The sequence below is a fragment of the Heteronotia binoei genome, chromosome 8 (assembly GCF_032191835.1).
Source record: "Heteronotia binoei isolate CCM8104 ecotype False Entrance Well chromosome 8, APGP_CSIRO_Hbin_v1, whole genome shotgun sequence".
In the NCBI taxonomy this organism is placed as follows: Eukaryota; Metazoa; Chordata; class Lepidosauria; order Squamata; family Gekkonidae; genus Heteronotia; species Heteronotia binoei.
The window spans coordinates 99,296,805-99,317,463 of NC_083230.1; the positions used below are offsets into that span (position 1 = coordinate 99,296,805).

General features: G+C 42.5%; 1 protein-coding gene across 1 annotated transcript in view; it reads left to right on the forward strand.

Moving 5' to 3' along the window:
- Positions 1–20,659, forward strand: part of PKP2 (plakophilin 2) — an 82,291-nt gene that overhangs the window by 32,500 nt on the left and 29,132 nt on the right. Inside the window, exons 5-6 of the mRNA XM_060245696.1 lie at positions 2,037–2,244; positions 11,138–11,315. Coding sequence (XP_060101679.1) covers positions 2,037–2,244; positions 11,138–11,315 — 386 coding nt within the window. The remainder of the gene's footprint in view (positions 1–2,036; positions 2,245–11,137; positions 11,316–20,659) is intronic.

Here is a 20,659-nt window from a genome sequence, read left to right on the forward strand (position 1 = left end):
CAAAGCATCATCAGCCAGACCCAGGAGAGCTGAGCAGGATACAGTGCACTACAGCAGCAAAAGCAGCAGGCAGAGGAGATGGAAGGTAGAGGAAGCCGCATGGAATGGCCAGGGAGAGGGGGGACAGATGAAGCTGCTGGCTGCAAAGTGCCGGGATGGGGGAGAGGGAGGTGGAAGGAAACACCCCTGCTTGCACACAAGGTTCATTCCCTTCTTGGTGCCAAAGTTTTAGGGTTGGCTGCCTCAACTTGGCCACTTTCAGAGCCTCCAGCTTTTGCCCCTACCTCAGAAAGCTTCTGAGAAGCAGTAATCCCCACAGTGGTTGAGAAAAGGGTGCCCCCTGACATTTTAGAAAGCCCCCCAAGTTTTAAAATCCTGGCTACAGCCCTGGGCCATAGACTTTTTAAAAGCTCATACACCCAAAATTCTACAATTCTTGTTGGTCTCTAAGGTGCTCCTGGACTCAAAACTAGTTTCAAAGCACAGTGTGCCATTTGTCAAAACTGGTTGGCTTCTGGGACAAATTTTCCTGGACTTACAATGCTTATTTTTTTTAAAAAAAAAAAGCATTGTTCCACTATCCAATCCTGGTTTGTTTATAACTTGATGCAAACTAGACTTGTAGCCTCAGCTCAGTCATGCCATGGAGAGAAATAAACAAATCAACACCATTACCAGGGCTTTTTTAGTAGCCAGAACTCCTTTGCATATTAGACCACACACCCCCAATGTAGCTAATCTTCCTGGAGCTTACAGTAGGCCCTGCACTAAGAGCCCTGTATATTCTTGGAGGATTGGCTACATCCGGGGGTGTGGCCTAATATGCAAAGGAGTTCCTGCTACAAAAAAAGCCCTGACCACTACAGACTCCCAATTTTTAAAAAAAATGTTTTTGCAGTGTTGTTATATCAGTGCTGCAAACAACCATATTAGTAAAGACATTTAGGATGATCACACTGTGGAAGGATAGGCTTCAGCCATTCACATTCATTGTGCTGCAGTGCTCACGTTTGACAGTGACTTTTTGGGCTTTAAACATTTGTTCAATCTTACAAGGCTGAGTTTTTAAAAGAATTTTGTAGCCTTTTCAACTCCAGCTGGTTAATAAGACAAGAATATTTTTTTGTTTACTGACATTCATGTTCTAGTAACTTGATCCAGATTGGATAATAGCAATACATTCTATGTGGGACTCCTTTTGAAGACCTTCCAGAAACTTCATGTGGTCCAAAATGTAGCTGTCAGGTCATTACAAGTGGAAGAATGGAGCATATTCTATATCAACTTCACTGACTACCAATTGACTTCTAGGTCCAATTCAAAGCATGGGTACTCACAGTTAAAAGCTCAAATGGTTTGGGATCAACAGATCTTACGGGTCACTTCCTCTCATATGTGCTGACACAACAGACTTCACTGTGAATCCCAGTTTTCAGATAAGGAAGACACCGAATTTAATTAAAATGTCCCCTGTTGCAGTAAATGCAGTTAGAGTGGACATTTCCTAAAATTCCACTTTTACTCCATGTTCTTGAAGAGAGGGAAATGAGCACAAGTCTAGGAATAAGGCGGGTTTGTTCTTGTCACAAAAAAACCAGAATGAGTTTGTAACTCCTGAATACAATCCATTGATGGACTGCCATACAGTTTAGTGATGAACTATGTAAATTGGAGGAAGTTCTGTTAGTCTGGAGAAGCCTTCAGACTCTGCTCAGAAGAGTGGTACGGTACATGCCAAGAGCTTGTACTAGTTGTACTAGTTCCTCCTTATTCCTCCTTATTTCTCCTTTTGATGTTTTCTAAACTGAACTGCACACTTCGCCTATTTCAGGAGACTGACTTGGACCTACATGTTGATAATCCCTTGAGTTTAAACATTTTCATATCAAAATTTAACAGTTGTGGCTTAACAACTGTCATTTCTACTGACTTTCAGACATCAGGCTCCTCAGTAGGCTTACCTGATGCTTCCATATTTGCTACCTTTGTAGAATGTTTTGCTTTGTTTAACACACCTGCCTGTGTTTCCTCAACAGGTCTATTTGCTGCAAGGTATTCCCAAACTCCTTGAAGTTCTGAGTGTGCAAAATGTGGAAGTTCAAAGGGCAGCCTGTGGTGCTTTGAGGAATCTGGTATATGAAGACAATGACAACAAATTGGAAGTGTCAGAGCAGAAAGGGATCTCAATCCTACTGAGGTTATTGCGGCAAACAGGAGATGTGGAGACTAAAAAGCAAATTACAGGTACTTAAAAAAATTGATGTACTTCTTTCTTCAGAGATTTTTTTAAAATGCTCGACACAGTGCTGTGCTTATTTAGGTCATTCTCCAACATTTTTGCATTAAGAGGTCATCCTTCCATACCATGTGCAGCACATGTTGTCTCTTTCATTGGAAAAGCTCCAAAACCACTCAATGGACTTGTACTCAACAAATGCCATTTGAAAGCCCATGGAGTTTCAGTTGTACTTATTCAGCTTATGGTTCAGCTATACCTGCTTGAACAGAACATCCATGTAAAACAACCATTCCCATGATAATGTGTTTAAAATCAGGCTGATGATTGAACAGAAGTTGCTCACAAACTTTAGAATGCCAGTTTTACTGTTCACCTTAGCATTCACCTACTCAGCCCAAGAAAATTTGTGGGAGATGGATGAGTTTTCATCAGTCACAGCTCTGCGTGTGAGTCACAGTCAGATCTAAAGAAGTAAGCAGTGATTCACAAAACTCATACCCTGCCACAAATGTTGTTAGTCTTTAAGGTGCTACTGATCTCTTTCTCTTTTCTTCTGCCACAGACAGACTAACACGGCTACCCATCTTGATCTACTTAGCCCAAGACAGATTTGCCCTTTATGACATCAGAGCAGTTAAGCCAGTGGAAGGCAGACTTTTGCCTGTCAAGAACTACTATGATATCAAAACAAATCCAGCCATTCTGTGGACTGTGATCATATAAGTTCTTCTGTTTTCTGCTTTGACATATTTTTATCTGGTTCAAATCTGGTTCAGTTTCTTCTCTGGTCGCTGCCAAAACACCAGAGACAACTGTACTAGAATGTTCTAATCAATTGACGTAATTGGTTCTTTTGTTACAAACATAAATTCAGAAGGGAGTTCAGGAAGAAGTTCTGGATTTGGAAATGTCTGCAGACTTGACAGAGAATGTGGGACTTGTATAGGCTGCTTCAGAGGATGGAGCTACCATTAGACAGCTGTTGTTTCAGTAAAAAAAAAATGCCACATTGTTCCATTTCTCTCCTCCACTAGTTTGTATATTCTCTACCTGTGTTTCTTTTCTAGCGCAAGATATAGTACAACATTGTATAGGTCAGAGTCATTTGAAGAATGGTTTATATTCCTAAAGAATGTGGAAGGGCAGGCATTGCTTGAGAAATATTTTATAATTCCAGGGTGACAAAATTAATAATTCATTTTTAATAAAAAATCAAATAGAGGAATATTTCTCATTAAATTCCCATGAAGTAGATCACAGAGTTTGTTCAGCAGCGGAGGGTAAAGTGGAGGCAAACAGATAAAGGTCATAATTCAAACTACTTTCAAGATGGAGGGCCAGTTTATATAATAAGCAGACTAAAGTGTCAGAGCTGTTCTTGCACCACACCACCTCATTCTTCAGGCATATGGGAAGTTCTTCCTTGGCAGGGGAATAAGAAATTTGCATGCCAGAGAGAATGCTAGCCTGCTGCCCAACATGGTGCATTTTTCATAGGCAACCAGCGTTTTATGGGTGAGCATTCAATACATAGCCACCACCTTCAGCCTCAAATGGTATAATCCAGAAAGTGATCTGCCATTCAGTCCTGCTTGATTTTTGAAAAAAAGAGGAAACTTTTTTTTAAAGGAGAAATCTTAACATTATGGGGGTGCAAAGGTTTGGATCCAGCCATTTTTTCTCCCAATGAAAAGGGAAGGGAGGGGATCCCATTTGACTACCCAAAGATCTATGGTACCTGCATGGCTAGAAGACATGTGGGACAGAGGCTGTAGCATAGAGGAAAAGTGGGTGACAGAGTGAAAACATTGGCTGAACCCAATTCAATTATTATATATGTTATTGTATTGGTTCTCATGGCACTTTCTTACACACCCAAGGAAATGCTGTTCACCACTTTGAGGTCAGGCAGCAATTTTTCTCCAGGCCAATTTGGCCAGGGATTCTAGAGGGTGTTTTGTTTGTTTGTTTGTTTGCCATCTACTACGAGTGGAGCAGGGGTTATTGGGGGAGTGTGGGGGTAGGTATTGTGAATGTCCTGCATTGTGCAGGTAGTTGGACTGGATGACCTTGGAGTCCCTTCCAACTCTATGATTCTATTATTTTTTTAAAGTTAGGATAGGGATACAAAATTCTGCATAAGGTACAAACTTCATTTTTTCTGTACAACCTTGCATGAGGGTTACCAGGTTTTGGAGAAGTTTCTTCTGAATCTCAACCAATGGCATCATTGTATAAGCAACAACCTATAATTTCAAAACCATATATTGTAGAAAATGCAATAAACTATCCTATGAGCAGCGCTTTTTTTGTAGCAGGAATTCCTTTGCATATTAGGTCACGCCCTCCTGATTTAGCCAATCCTCTAAGAGCTTAAAGGCTCTTACTGCAGGGCCTACTGTAGCTCCAGGAGAATTGGCTACATCAGGGGTGTGTGGCCTAATATGCGAAGGAGTTCCTGCTACAAAAAAAGCCCTGCCCATGAGTATATAATAGGATGGCATTTTGGTGCAATGATGACAAACAAAGAGAATGAGTTTAGCTCTGAAGAAGCTCAAGTCAGAATCTCCTACTGCCCAGAATGCTGACAGCCCCACTCCAACCTTATCTCTGTAAATTAGGCAGCTAGGGGGAAAACTCTCTTTCAGAGGTTGATAACATTACCGTCTGGTAACACCTCTACAGAGAGCATAGCAAATATGTCACCGTTCAGGAATGCTGGGGGCCGGCAGAGTCAGATATAACTGCTCTGAGAAGCTCCTATCTGGCATTCTTGGTACTTGGGTTTTTCTTTAATGATGCCAAAATTAAAGTGAGTGGGAGGGAGGGCTTCTCTTTAGTACCTGGTAGGCCACTCTACAGGCTAGAAAATTGTTTTTTAAAAAAATGGAATTAAAACCTTACAAGCTGTCTGCAGAAATTTGCTTTTCCTGACAGAAATAGGTCTGGGTTAGATTTCCATTGCAGTCCTATGTGCAGAACTGGCCACCCAGGGTTTTGAAGTGCTGAGGTTTTGTTTCCCTTATCAAGATGCCAAGGATGGTTTATCCCAGGGTTATCCTGTCTGTTTTTCATCACTGGCCTGAGAACCTACCCAGCAGGGACAATCAATCTGTCTCATGCTTACTATTGTGATTACTTCCCTGGTATCAAAGTGATGCAAGCTGAGGGCCTGGGATCTTATCAACAGACTCTTTACAGTCTGATAACTTGTTTCATCCCCTGATTGGCCTGCTGGACATGGAGAAAGGGAAATCCTGTCCTCTGCCATGTAGAGCAGCTTTCCTTCTGTTTGCAGACCCCTTAAAGGTGCAAACAGGAACGATTGTGCAAGGGAACCCATAGGGTTGCCACATGGCTGGGTGTGGGCCTTCAAATGTCTCACTGAATTTGAAGGCAAGGCACAGCTGGAAAACTGTTTGTTATACCAGATGAAGGATGAAGCAGGGCATGGGTTAGAAGATTAAGGTTGCCACCAGGCCTGGAGAAAAATATTGCATTCCTTTAATAAAGACTTACTAGCTGTGATCACACACATTAAATAATGCACTTTCAATGCACTTTCCAACTGGATTTGACTGTGTGAACTGGCAAAATCCAGTTGGAAAGTGCATTTAAAGTGGGTTGAAAGTGCATTATTTAGTGTGTGTGATCACAGCCACTGTTTGGAAATGGGCAGCTGAAGCCTTTCATGGCATGGAGTTAAAGCAGGGGTTTTTTTGTAGCAGGAACTCCTTCACATATTAGGCCACACACCCCTGATGTAGCCAGTCCTCCAAGAGCTTACAGGGCTCTTAGTTCAGGGTCTGCCGTAAGCTCTTGGAGGATTGGCTACATCAGGGATGTGTGGCCTAATATGCAAAGGAGGTCCTGCTGCAAAAAAAGCCCTTGAGCTCAGTAACATCACCTGGTAAATAACATCCCATGAAGCATAGGTAACCCCACAGAAGAGTTGTGGGTGCCTTGCCATCTGCTTCACATGAGTAAACCAAAGGTCCACTCCCAACGCTTGAGTTACAGGATGTCTATTTTAGTTACTGATTGTATGAAGAGGTAATAAAGAATTATGGATGGGATTGCAGCTCGCTCGTACAGCATCTGCTTTGCACACAGAAGGTTCTAAGTTCAATACATGGCATTTTCAGTGAAAAGGAACAGAGAGGCTGTGCTTTGCAAGACCTTGGCCTGAAACTGTGACAGACTGCTGCCAGTCAGAGCAGACAATTCTGAGCAGTAATCTGACTCGGCACAAGTCAGCTTCATGCAATCAAGTCCACTGTGTTCCATTTCTTGTTAGATGTTCTAAGTCTTCTCTAATTCTGCCCCCACACAGATGGGCAAGAAGGCTAAGCAAGGGAGTGGGTCAGGATCAGGGAAAGAGAAGTAGCAATGGTATCAACTCTCATAGTCCCTTTAAGACAAATGCAATGTCTCTGATTGACAGTCTGTATTGTTGCCAGTCTCCAGGTGGTGGCGGGAGATCTGCCAGAATTATAGTTGGTCTCCAGGTTACAGAGATCAATCAGTTCCCCTGAAGAAAATGGCTGCTTTGGAAGGTGGAGTCTGTGACATTATACGCCTCTGAGATCCCTCTCCTCCTGAAACCCCTGCCCTCTTCAGGCTCCACCCCCTAGAGCTAGCAACCCTAGCAATCTGGCAACTGAAACAAGTTGCCAGACTGCAGTTGGAGATCCAGTAACTCTTAAGAGCCTTGCAGCAAGCAAAATACAGACATCGTGTCTTTTTCTACCTCTCCTGGACACTGATGCTGTTGGGAGTGGCTGTCAAGGGTGCAGAAATTACACATTTTGGGTTGGCTTGGGTAACGGAGGGGGCAGCAGTGCAGGATATCTGGTGGTCAAGAATTGGTGTTTCAGTGCTCCCTGTAGCTCTTCCTCACAACTGGCAGAGGAATAAATTCTACAGGATATGCAAATGCTTGCCAATTCATTGGGTATAACTGATTTTGGTAGCCTTTATGTCACAGAATTTTGACTTTTTTAAAGGAAAAGAACAATTGTACAGCCCAAGGACAGTTGTTTTCAAATATAAAAAAGGCGAAAGTATCTTTCTCTTGGATATCTTGATGGAGCCTGTGTGGTTTTATTGAGGGTCATACATTTGTAGCTTGCTTTGTAAGAACTGGGTGAGTTTTCCACTCCACTAGCAGCAAATGCTTTCCACGGGGGCATGAGAAGCACTTGGAGAGGAGCTCATACAATAAGAATGCCAGAGCTGAGAGGAACTAAAGTTTTCCTTTATGACATAGGAAGCTCTGTAGTGACAGAACATAGCAAGACAAAGGCAGCCAAAACAAGCTTTCGAAGGTGATTCAGCCAAGCCTTCAGGGAGTGCCTAACCTTTTGTCTCCTACAACATGTATCTGAGTGATAGAAGAACATTCTTTCTGCAGGCAAAGTCCCAGCGGTCTGTTACTCTGAAAATAATGCATGTGAAAACAGAACTGTGTCCACACGTCCAGTTCTCCTAGGATCTTTCAGTCGAAGTGGTCTTTAATTCATGAACCTGTGGGAATTAACAGGAGACAGGCCTGCAAAATAAAGGTGATGGTCTAATCCAGTTGACCTTTTTATGTAATGACAGAAGGGATTGCCAGGTCCTTTCTGACTACCAGCAGGGAATGGAGGAGTAGATTTGCAAGATCCAGGTTGGGAAATTCCTGGAGATTTGGGGATGGAGCCTGGGAAGAACAAGGACCTCAGGAGGATACAATGCCATGGAGTCCACCTCCCAAATAATCAATTTTCTCCAGGGGGACTGATCTCTGTAGTCTGAAAATGAGCTAGAATTCCAGGGAATCCCCAGGTTCCAACTGGAGGTTGGCACCCCTAACTGCTAGCATTATTTAAGGTGTTCAAAGCACCTGAGACACCTTCTGTTAGTAGGGTTGCCCACTTTTCCACCAGTGACTACCACTGGGTCTCTTATCAGCAGCATGGTCCCTTTAGCAGAGATTTATTGGGGTATTCTTTACCAGGTGATGTTATCCATCTCCATGCCAAGAAATTTTCAGCTGTACATTTAAGGTATTTGTGAAGTTACTGCACTGTGCAGAGGATTGGACTAGATGACCCTGGAGGTACCTTCCAAGTCTATGATTCCATAAAAGGGCCAGGACATTTTTTTTTCTCCAGCCTGCTGGCAACCCTAGCTGGTAATAGTATCTCTCTGTGTGTGCACGTGTGCTTTAAAAAGCTTCACCATATATCTTTTAGTATAGCAAGAAGTGTTCAAGGCAAAGGTTGTAAAACCACCATGAAAAGTTATCAACTATAGTACGGCAACTCAGTGAATTTATAGCAGAGGTAAGATTTTAGACACATTGACCATTTCGCTATGCTCTGGCCAAATTTGGCCTGATGGAATAGCTGAACTCACCATTATCAAGTTTAGATCCCATCTTACTCTAGTTTCTCCATAGTAGTTTTCTACATGTCAATGGTTAACCATACTTCTTTAAGTTTACCAAGTTCTTCCCTAGCACCTTGCATGCCTTTAAACAGCTATTGATGTGTGCAGAAATTGCATGGAAATAATGTGACAAATCAAGTGGCTCACCTGTTAAATTTCTACATCTCAGGTGGCTTTTTAAAAGATATAGGAGATCTGCTAGAAAAATTGTTGGCTACCTCACACATATTTATTATTTAAGTTAATAATGACTGCTAGAAGAGGTTTATGATTCAGTAGCAATTTAAATCTCATTTTCTCATGCCCTGCCCTGAAATTCTGTGGCTTGGCTAGATGGGCACATTCTTCTTCCTTTTCTTTGCAAAGATATTCCTTTTCCATTTATAATTTGGCTATTCAGGTGAGGCAGTAATGCCAAAATTATAAACATCATTCTTTCCACCAATACCTTCAGTTACATGACAATGCAGCTACTGTATCTACATATTATGAAAAGATGGTTATCTATGAGCCAAGGTATCTATGAGCCAAGGGCCAGAAGACATTTTGTGCCAAGATTTAAATGCCTTCTGTTTTGAACTAAGGATGTGTTTTGGAATTCACAGCAGTAGACTGTGGAAACAATAGTTCTCTTTGTAAGGCAGGGCCACTGTGGATGTGATATGCCAAATGGTACAAAATCTCCTTCCCAAAAAAACAAATTAAAACACTGTATTTAATCTCTTGATTTTTTAACTTTCACAGTTCTCTAAATTATATGAGGGACTCTAACTTTTCATAAAACTCCATAGTAGAACCATAGAGTTTTTGTGAACAGCTAGAGCATCCCTATGCCACTTCCAGTTTTATGGAAAGTGATATAAGCGTGCCAGTATGCTAAGCCCCCTCCCACTTCTCCTCTCAGGGTTTTGGTGCTGCAGTCTGGCAACCATACCTCTACACCAGGCCTTAGAAATTGCTGCACAAGATGTTTTAGTTGCTCTTCACATTGAAGTGATGTTAAGCCATTCCTCTGCTCAATGGTCTTTTACCTGTAGACCCTGAAATAGGGCTTTATTTGTAGCAGGAACTCCTTTGCATATTAGGCCACACTAGGGTTGCCAAATCCCCCACAGCCAATAGGTACCATAGAGTTTTTCCTCCCAAACTGCTAGAGTATTCAGGGAAACCATAGAGTTTACCTGAAAGTTCCTAGAGTAGCCAGCACACTGCGAGTGATGTCATCACGCTAGTGATGTTGGGGGAGGATCCCCCCCACCAACCCAATGCAGGTCAGTGGATTGGGAACCTCAGGGGCAGAGGAAATCCTGCCCGGCCCAGGAACTTGGCAGCCCTAAGCCATACACCCCTGATGTAGCCAATACTCTTGGTGCTTACAGTAGGCCCTGTACTAAGAGCCCTGTAAACTCTTGGAGGATTGGTACATCAAGGAGGTGTGGCCTAATATGAAAGGAGTTCCTGCTATAAAAAAAACCCTGCCCAGAAATATTACATGGTGTGAAGAATAGATAGTACAAAAGATCAAAGATAAAAATATCCTTACCTTGGATATTTGTGTAACAGAAATTTAACATATGAAGACTTTTCCATGTTGCTAATACAGTAGCTGAACTTGGCAGAAACGGGCGGGGGGGGGCGGTGGCGGAGACATGGAAGGGTGTCATAGTTCAATGGCATGGCATCATTTCCAAGACAAACCTGGAAGTAGTGTCACATTGTTCTAGGGTTCTAGGAAACTCTGGAGCAGCATGATACCACTTTCAATTTCACTTTGAAAATTATATAACACTGCAGAAACCTGTAGAGTTTCTGGAGATTCCTAGAGAGGACTAACATCATTTCCAAGGAAAAACACCAGTCCAGCTAAGAATTGCTGAAAACTGTATGGGTTTTTTTACCATAGTTTCAACCATGTCCTAGAGAGGCATGACATCACTTCAAGGTTTACCTAGAAGTGACGTCATTCTAGCATCTGCCAACTGGTTTTTCATTCAGTTTTTCTCCCATTGCTTTTTTTTTTTTTAACCATTTGGAATGCTTTATTGAGCTCCCATTGCTGCTCTGAACAAGTGGTTGGAAATGCCAGTTGAAAAGGCAGGGGATTCAGAGTCTGGCAGCCTTGTGATGCTGTCATGAGGAAAGCTACAGCTATTATTTTTCTGTTTGCTAAATAATCACAGAACTCCTTCCACAAAAAAGGTGGAGTTTTAAGAACAAAATATGCTTTGTCCCATATCTTGATTGGAGAAGAAAGAAAGAAATGGAATATGGAATTAACAGAGCCATCGGAAACAGAGTTAACCCCAATGAAACACATTTAACTTCAGTGGACTTAGAAACATGTGACTCTCTTTAGGATTTCACTGTTGGGTTCATGGTTGATGGTTAATCATTTCACTGATTATTGGATACAACCCTGAAAACCCAGAGACAGTATTGTCATTCTGATTTCTTTATTCTTTCAAGGTTTGTTATGGAACCTGTCCTCCAATGACCAGCTGAAGAACTTGTTGATCCAAGAGGCCCTACAGCCTTTGACCGAAATTGTTCTCATCCCTCACTCAGGCTGGCCGGAAAGAGACTATCCCAAATCAAGCATTGTGCCTGACCCTGACATTTTCTACAATGCCACAGGATGCCTGAGGTAAAAAGAGGATATAATGTGGTTTTGAACTTCCCATAGCCCAAACAAATGTTTTCTTTCAGGCTGTACACAAGTCATGTGTGTGGAGGGTGACTGTATCTGGCAGTTGTTGTCCAGCAACATCCTTGAGATACAAAGGTCAAAGTAATGGAGTTCAATAGCTTCTTTATGTGTGTTATGAAAACACATGTTCTAAAGGCCTTCGTCCTGTGCCCTTATAACAATCTGACACACAGACGAAACCTTTCCCGTTACTTATCTCTGTGGAAAAGGAAAAGATTACTTGGCTGCTGTTAAAGAGGCAGGCAGAAGCCTTTAAGTATCCATTTCAAAAACTTAATTTCTGGCCGCCTGTCATCATCAACATCATTATTATATTCATATGTCACCTTGTGCTGCCAAGTGATCTTGAAGTGGCTAACAACAGCTAAAATATTAACAGACATCAATTGAAAACATAATATAAATAGAACTAAAAAGCAGCCTATATAAACAGACCCAACTAAGGAAAAGCTAAATCGAAGAGTTGTGCTTTGCAAGCCCTGCAGAACTTAGATGAATCTGACAACCATAGGCCTTGGTCAGGTGTCAAAATTGTGTATTGTTAAAGACTTATCTGACTAATTAATGAAAAAATAGCAAATATAAACTCTCCACAGGATCCTTCAGTTCTGTCAGCCCTAGAGTTGCCAGCTCCAGTTTGAAAAATACCTAGAGATTTGGGGGAGGGGAGTAGAGCCTGGGGAGGGCATGGTTTGGGGAGAGGAGGGGCCTCTGCAGGGACTCCACCCTCCAGAGCAGTCATTTTCTCTGTGGGAACTGAGCTTGGTAGTTTGGAGATCAATTGGAATAGTGGGAGCTCTTCAAGTGCCACTTAGAGGTTGGCAAACCTAACTATGACCAATTGGCAGTAAAGAAATGTGTGATAGGCAGAGGGCAGGAGCCCTTGTTTCAGGGAGATAGTTTTTATGTATGAATATTATTTTTAAAATAAAATCTTGTAAGAGTTTTAGTGCTAGAGAGGGGGGTGTCCACATTATTTTACAAAGAGTTAAAATTACATGATGAAAAATGGTGCAAAATATGATTGGCAACTAGGGTTGCCAGGATTGTGTTAGAAAATTCCTGGGGTTTGGGGAGGGGGGGGACCTCAGCATGGTACAATGCCATAGAGTCCACCCTTTAAAGCAGCCATTTTCTCCGGAGGAACTGATCTCTGCTAGCTGGAGATCATTTGTAAAAGCTGGAGATCTCCAGGCACCACTTGGAGAGTAGCAACCCTAGTAACATTGCTGCAGGGGAGAAATGATGAGTGTTTGCTGTCCTTTTTCAGCATTGCTGTGTGTTGGCTATTTTCTTCTTTTCCTCAGTCTTTCAATAACTAGAATAATAGTAACAATAAACCTCTCAAAATGGTCACAAAATCACATAAAGTTCATTACTTTGCTTTTTGTCTGTGCAGTTGCATGCATGGTCAAAACATTTCCTGAGATTCTCACTTGCTGTGGTGTCTAATACACCAAGCCTTAATCAGCCTGCTAGTGAATAAATGGATTATATTTTCCCAGCAACACTGTATTGAATTATTTTGAGAGTAAAGGGAATGAAGTACTTGCTGTGCTGTGGATATTTTGCGCATGCAGAAGTTCGTTATTTAAGCACAGAATCTTGACTCCCAGTTTTTCCAAAGGGGGAAATCACAAGGATTAGCGCTTGTCAATGAAAAGTTGGGAACTGGGGCAGATATGGAGGGTGGGCATTGTTTCCAATCCTGGAGGAGTAAAAGAAGAAGCATAAAAGATTTCTCCTCCACCACACGAACACACACTCACTACATGAGGGCACCAGAGCACAGACAGGTTGAATGTACGGGTTTGGTTAAGTCTGAATGTCTGTGGCAATGTTCCAAGGCCACCAATGTCAATTCTGCAAAGAATAATTAACCAGCGCAAAGTGAGAACATTGAGACTTGGCACTGATGATTGCCGATAAAACCAAGAGGAAGTCTGTTTGTTTGATGGGTGACTTTTTTGGTGTCATAACCATTGTGAAGTTGTACTTGCTATGTCTTGAGTCATTGTGAATTGACTATGACACCTGTGAACTTTGTCATGCTCAGGAGTAGTCATGTACCTGTTAGCTACACTTTGAAAGAGCGGGAAGCCTTATCTCTGAACACTCAAAGCCCGGATTCTTGACTAAAGCCAGGCTCCATAATGTATGCTGCCAAAGGGGAGGATTTTCCACTACCTGGGAGCTTCCACTTGAAATGCTTTCTCATCTTCCTTTGATGTTTTGATATTGCCCAGATGATACTGTAAGAAGAGGATCCCCCAAGGATCTCAGGGCCCACAACTAGACATAGAGGAGGCAGCCCTTGAGATATCTAGGATCTATGGGGTTAAAGCAGACAAAATGTTGGTAGTTCCAAGTATGGAAAATGCAAGCATTTTTATGGGTCCCCCCCTATTTTATTATATGTTATTGCTTTAAAACATAAAACACATAGGACTCTAATTCAGATCAAGACTGCAGGGGAGAAGGAGGTTTAAGCCTTTCTCCCACCATGTTATTTTTCCAGACTGAGAGAGTCCTACAGATCTGGTGTTTGCTCCATTTGGATAAATGCACATGTCTTCATTCTGGAGCAAATCATAGCTCTGCGGAGCTGTTTTAACATTGGGGAAATGGCATGAGGGAAGGCTTAACATCATCCTTCCTGCAACAGTGTGGTCTCTATCCAGATCTGGGCCCTGTGCGTTAGCTGTTTTTAAAAGAGAAAAACATTTGAGTATCTCACACCATCATCTGTGTTTTGACCATAACTTGCCAGTTGTCAAACACAGCCCAAACGGATTTTTGATACAGGTATTAGGTTTTTCCATTGTCTTGCATGTGCTATGATTGTGCTTTAGTGAAAACTAAACACCAATCAAAGCCTTACAATTAGTAATAAAAGAGATCTCTGAACTTGGAAGGAAGGTAGCTGCCTTTGGGGGGGGACATTCCCAGAAAATTGTAGGATGCCTCTACTGGTTTTCTGAAACCATTATCAGGAGGGGGGTTTGTAGAAAAAGCCCAGCAAGAACTCATTTGCATATTAGGCCATGCCCCTTACACCATGCCAGCCAGAACTGTGTTCCTGCTCAAAAAAAGCCCTGCTTTTCCTATTGCTGTTTTCAGGGCTTTTTTGTAGCAGGAACTCCTTTGCATATTAGGTCACACACCCCTGATGTAGCCAATCCTCCTGGAGCCTACAGTAGGCCCTGTAAGCTCTTGGAGAATTGGCTACATCAAGGGGGTGTGGCCTAATACGCAAAGGAGTTCCCACTACAAAAAAAGCCCTGGCTGTTTTAAAAATAGAATTTAACAGTATAATCCTAAAAAGAGTTAAAACCTTCTAAGACCATTAAATTCAATTAATTTAGAAGAATGCAACTATGGTTGCCAACTTTCAAGTGGGGCCTGGAGTTGTCCTGGAATTACAACTGATCTCCAGGCAAAAGAGATCAGTTCCCTGGAGAAAATGGCAGCTTCAGAGGGTGGAATTTATAGCATACTATAAATATTAGGTGTTATCCCTTCCCAAATTCCTCCCTCCACCCCTCAATCTCCAGAAATCTTTCAGGCCCGTGTTGGCAACACTCCTTAGGATTGCATTGTATGTAAATCAACTAACTGGGCATAGCTATAGGCTCTCTAGCAGGAGAGAAGCAGTGGGAAGAACATTTTGGCCAGCTGTAATAGTGCTGAGATCTTGCTTTCCCTCCCTGTTTTAGGGATCATGAAACTTGGAAGTGACCAATACTTGACTAAAGGTCACATGGCCCTTTGGGTCATAACCAATGTTCTCTCTAAGCTGCAGAGTCTTGTGAGCAAAAGAATCTACTTTGTGAGCTACTGTCATTAAAGTTGTGAGCTACTGGCATTAAAGTTGTGAGCTACTGCATAAATTAGTGTGCTCTGGGGTCATCCTTTCTGAGCTAAGACAAAAATGAGTGAGCTGGAGGCTAAAAATCTGTGAGCTAGCTCATGCTAACTTAGTTTAGAGGGAACACTGGTCATAACCTGTGACTTGCAGGCAGTGTCTTTATATGAGCCGGCTCTTGAACTCCAGTCTAGTCCAATACAGACTTTGTTGTTTTGTCTTTGTTGGCAAACTTTGTCTTGTTTTGTTGGTTGGTCTGTTTGTGTTGTTGTTGAGCCACTTTGGGAAGAAAAACAGGACACAGCTTTTTAAGTAACATACCTTTCTGGTTGTGCACTGACTGCTGGAGCCATAAATGGCACCCTCTCTTTAGTGCCAAATCTACAGTCTTGTGGATTTCTGTAGACTTAGAATGTTTTGCTAGATAGTTTTGCTACAGAGGCCCATGGTGAAAAACTAAACATGAAAGAGGAAATGTGTGCTGACAAATAATTTGCCTAAATGCCTGCACATCTGCCAGATTGCAAATCTCCAATTAGTCCTTCCTTTTGTAATAGTTGACATGCTCATTGCTTGGGTTGTAGAAGTCTATAGCCTGCAACCTTGGTTGCAGAAAGAAAACTCATGCTGCTGTTTGCATGGCATGCATAACTAGCTGAGTCGTTCTTGATCCAGTTGGTACATGTTGGGGAGGGAATGGATGAATTGCAGCAAAAGAGAAATTACCCCAAGTTTAGGGAGATGAGCATTCTTTATTACCTAGTCTAAGGCTAACAATGTAATCCTTACAGCAGCCCCATAAATTAGGTGAATATGAATACCCCATAGTGCAGATGTGGGGCTGAGATTGTAAGAGACTGGCTTGCCTAAGTCTGCCAGCTTCAGGTGGACCCTGGAAATCTCCCAGAATTGTGTCTGATCTCCAGACTTCAGAGATCAGTTTCCCTGGAGAAAAAGGGCTGCTTTGGAGGGTGTGCTGTGTGGCATTATATCCTGCTGAGCTCCCTCCCACCCCAAATCCTGCTGTCTCCAGGCTTCACCCCCAAAAAATCTCCAGGAATTTCCCAATCTGGAGTTGGCAACCCTAGGATGACAGAGGTGAATTAAACTGGGGATACTGTGATTTGTAGCTTTACTCTTTCAGCTGCTGCATGGCACCAGCTTGATCATATTTTTATCTCACCCTTCCTTTAAGGTAGTCAGGGAAGTGTATTTGGTGTCCCACTCACCAATTTTATCTTCACTGCAACCCTGTGACGTAGGCAAGGACAGAAGTAACTTAAATATTTTACTGGAGCTTGAAGCATAAGATGGGAAGGGGCACTTGAGCCTTTTTCTTAATGTAGTCCTCAGCAGCCTGTGCCAACTGTCTTGCTTGTTTATGTATTTATTTTATCTAATTATAATCCACTTTTCTCACCAAGACTCAAGGTAGATTGATTATTTTCACCTCTGGAGGTAGGTTACACTGATGGGAATGAATGGCCTAAGTCCACCCAGTGAGTTTTGTGGACAGAGATTTGAAATCAAGTCTCCCAGGTCCTAGGACATAACATTATTACACTATGGTACAAATCACAGGCTGGTTATTGTATGTGAAGTTGGGTTGCCAATTTACCACCTCTGGTTTGGGAGATTCATGGAAATTTTGGAGCTTTGTGTGTGGAAGGTAGGGTTTGGTCCAGGAAGGGTCTTCAGTGTGGACGTAATGCCTAAGAGTCTGCTCTATGAAGTTGTCATTTCCTCCAGGGGATCTGATTTTTGTAGTCTGGAGATAAATCGTACCAGGAGAATTCGAGGCACTACCTTGAATTTGGCTAGAGGTAACAAAACCATAACAGTGCAGCATTCTATTCCATGTGCAGCTCTGTTTGAATACTAGCAGTGTCCCATGGATTCACTTTTAGATGTAATATTGTTCTGTTTTCAGACTTTGCAGAAAATTAATGTGTCCTGAGTTATGCTCATATCAAATTCTGACTTCGTGGGTGACCTGAAAGAACGGGAACCATTTGGAGGTTCAATTTAACTACCCTGTTCAGAGAAAGAGAGATGTAGATGTCCACTCTTCAGGATTTTCTGCAAGAGAGCATCTTGAACTGTTTCAGTTTCCTAGCTAGTATAGGAGTGGATTAAATATTTGAGTACACTTTTAATTTACATTTCACACACCAATGAAAAGAAGTCCAGTTTTTAGGGTTTTGTTGTGATTGGAATGTCTTACACCAATCTTAGGAAACATTCTTAATCTCAGGGAACATTCCTAACAGTTTGGTGTTTGAACAAGTCATTTGGTTGAGTTCAAGCATCAGTCACATTGTTAGTATGGTGGAATAGCCTCACTGACCCACAAGCCCTTGCTCCATTTGGCCCTCTGAGGCATCTAGGCAACTGTGACCATCCAAGTCTCTCCTGACCAACATGACCCATTTTTGGTACTGCCAGTACCAAGTGGCTGTTTTAGGAATTACCCCCCAAGAGGGCCAGTGCTCCCAGCCACCCTTTCCACATTGCTCCTACTATCGAGTGACTGGATACCATGGAGACAGTTTACCACACTTGCACACTCTTGGAGAAAATGTGATTTACTGACTGGCCTTCCTCTAGTGCCCATTTTGAACAGTGTGTTCAAATGATGAAGATCTGTGTGGTAAAGAGAACTACCAGCACTGAAAACAGTAAAGAATGTATTAAAAGTAAAACATCTACCAAAGCACAGCAACAGAGTGAGCAAAAAATACAAAAGAAAATTGTAAACATGCAGTTCCCCTCTCCCTCACTCTACATACCCTAGCTGATCTTATTCTAAAGCAAGCTATTTAAGCTGGGAAGTTGCAGAATTCTAAAAGCTTTCCATTATCTTGGAGGCTTTGTTCAGGTAGCCAGCCCTTTGTCTGCTCCATGTGGCAACGGTGGCCCTCTGCTGAACCTCAAGCGTGAGAGCCCCTTTTCTCAGCATGAACCACCTAAAATAGACCTTGCAAAATAGACCACCAAAATGGATCCATCTTGCTCTGTATCAAGGGTTTTTACTGTACCGAAAGATTTTATTATCTCCCTTTGCCCAACCCTTTGTGGCTGAAAGAATCCTTTCATTAAATGGCCCCTCACACCCCCAAGTCTTGTGTCCCTTGTAGTGTCAGATTCCCTTTTAAGGTGCCAACTGATCAATCTCATTGGCTCCATTTCCAAAGCTTTGATGGTTGGTACTTGGCACTGAGGTTTGGGAGCAACAAACTTCCCCCTTCCTGCCTGTCTGCAGGTAAGAGAGAGAGAAAAAATTAAGTAGGTAAGTGTGGAAGTTTTATCAAGCCCAACCCTCTAAACAAAAGGTATTTTTCTACACCATGAAAAGAAAAATATTTCAGGGGCAGCTTATCCTGTTCTTGTAATGTTCCATTTTAGTTGTAAGTCAAGATTAAGGGGCTCACTCAGGTTCCTGCCCTCAGGTTCCTAGCAGAGACAGGTGTGCTCAAAACAACACCTATTTATTAACACAGCAATACAGGGACAAGAGCAACTGGTTTCAAAACAAGCGAGCTCATGCAGTCTGTATTTCTAGGTAACAAACAGAACAAAGTTGGGCAAGCAGTCCACTCCAATAGATTAAACCAACTCGCACAAATATGGAGGGGGGAGTAGAGAATGACCTGTTTAGGAGATACCCAAAGCTCTGAGGAGTACTTGAATAAAACTATTTCTGAACAGTTATAGGCCATAGAGGACATACCTGCCATAATTCAGAAATATCAACATTATTTTGCCTTTGCTCTCATCTTTAGCGGAAGGGGCAGCGGCTCAGTGGTAGTGCATCTGCTTGGAATGCAGAAGGTTCCAGGTTCAATCCCCAGATTTGGCAGTAGGTGATGTTAAAGACCGCTGCCTGAGATCTGCCATTCTGAATAGACAATAGAGACATTGATGGACTGAGGGTCTGATTCCATATAAGGCAGCTTCATGTGTTCATAGGAAAAACCCATTCACAGTCACCACAGCCATGTGATCCTTTTGCTCTGTTTTATGTGGTTTAATGATATTTTATTGTTATTGTCTTGGGGAAAAAATGGGTTAGAAATCTTAAAACCAGATTTAAAAAAAATGCAAACGTGACATGTTCTAGATTCTGAGCTATGACTGCAGCAAACAGGGTAGGAGGTGACGGTAATTGTGAGATGACTGATTGTAAGTCAGGGAGTTTGGCAAGCTTCCTCCCAGTTTCAGTGTTAAAGTGGATTGTATTGTGTACAGTTCTGTGTTCCAACAACTGTCCTGCATAGGGCCTCCAAAATGCAATTTTTTTTTATAATTGAAGGAGAAGAAAACTTGGCGGTGTGCCTTGAGGAGAAAAGTCCAAATGGACATGGGTTATTGCTTAACAATCTGCTGAAATTGGCTTCCCTGTAATGAGTTCTTCTAAAACATATATAAAACCTGCATCTGAAGGTGACTCTGGTCTGGGTGGCTTCATTCCAATAGATATTCAAGCAGTGAGGCTGCTGCTTCCTGTGAAACCAATTACCATTTGCCCCCATGGGGGCTGTAAGCCACCAGGCTCCCCAGATTTAAAAAATTAATATTCCCCATCAATAGGGTTGCCAAGTGCACTTACCCGGCCTGCAGGGGACAGGAGGGAGCTTTCCTGGAGGGTGGAGAGGGGTGACATTGCTGTGCACAATGTCACCGGCATGATGACATCACACGGACGTGACATCTTCATGCTGGGCATGTCACGCAGTGACACTCCAGCATTTTGGTTTTGGCCAAAATGCTAGAGTGTTACCGCAGTGTGCCTGGTGCTATGAAGTCACTTCTGTGTTACATCATCGCACCAATGATGTTGATGTGGGAGGGGGCTGTTCAGGGGTGGGGCTTTCCCTTCTGGTCAGCTGGCTGGCAGCAGATTGGAGCCCCCAAAATCAGGAGAAACCTCCGCCCCAAGCGGGTGTCTGGCAACCCTACCCTTCCAGCTGCTTTTAAGTCTCCCTCACATTTGTCAGAACACACTCAGTGCTTGACTAGAACAGGTGGACTGCTACTACTATCCTCCAACAGGACCCTTGACTCCCTGGGACCCCTTAAAGATCCAGGCTCCCAGAATTTTGTATCCTTTGTAGCATTACTCAGTCTTCTTGTACTCCTCACCATACTCATGGCTGCCATTTTGTGTGAAGAATGTAACACATGTATTTTTCCATGTCTGTGCAGTTTCAGCATATGGTACATATCCTTTTAAAGTCCATTGTTTGTTCATAGATACCAAAGCTAGAAAATGTGTACATTGCCCCGTTCACACAAAATAGCGACCATGCATATTGAGGGGATTGCAATCCCTTTATACATGGTTGATGCACCAAAAATCAAACATCTGCAAAGAGCTTTTGAGTTTTCCTTTCAGGTGTGAAAAAGTCTGGCTGAA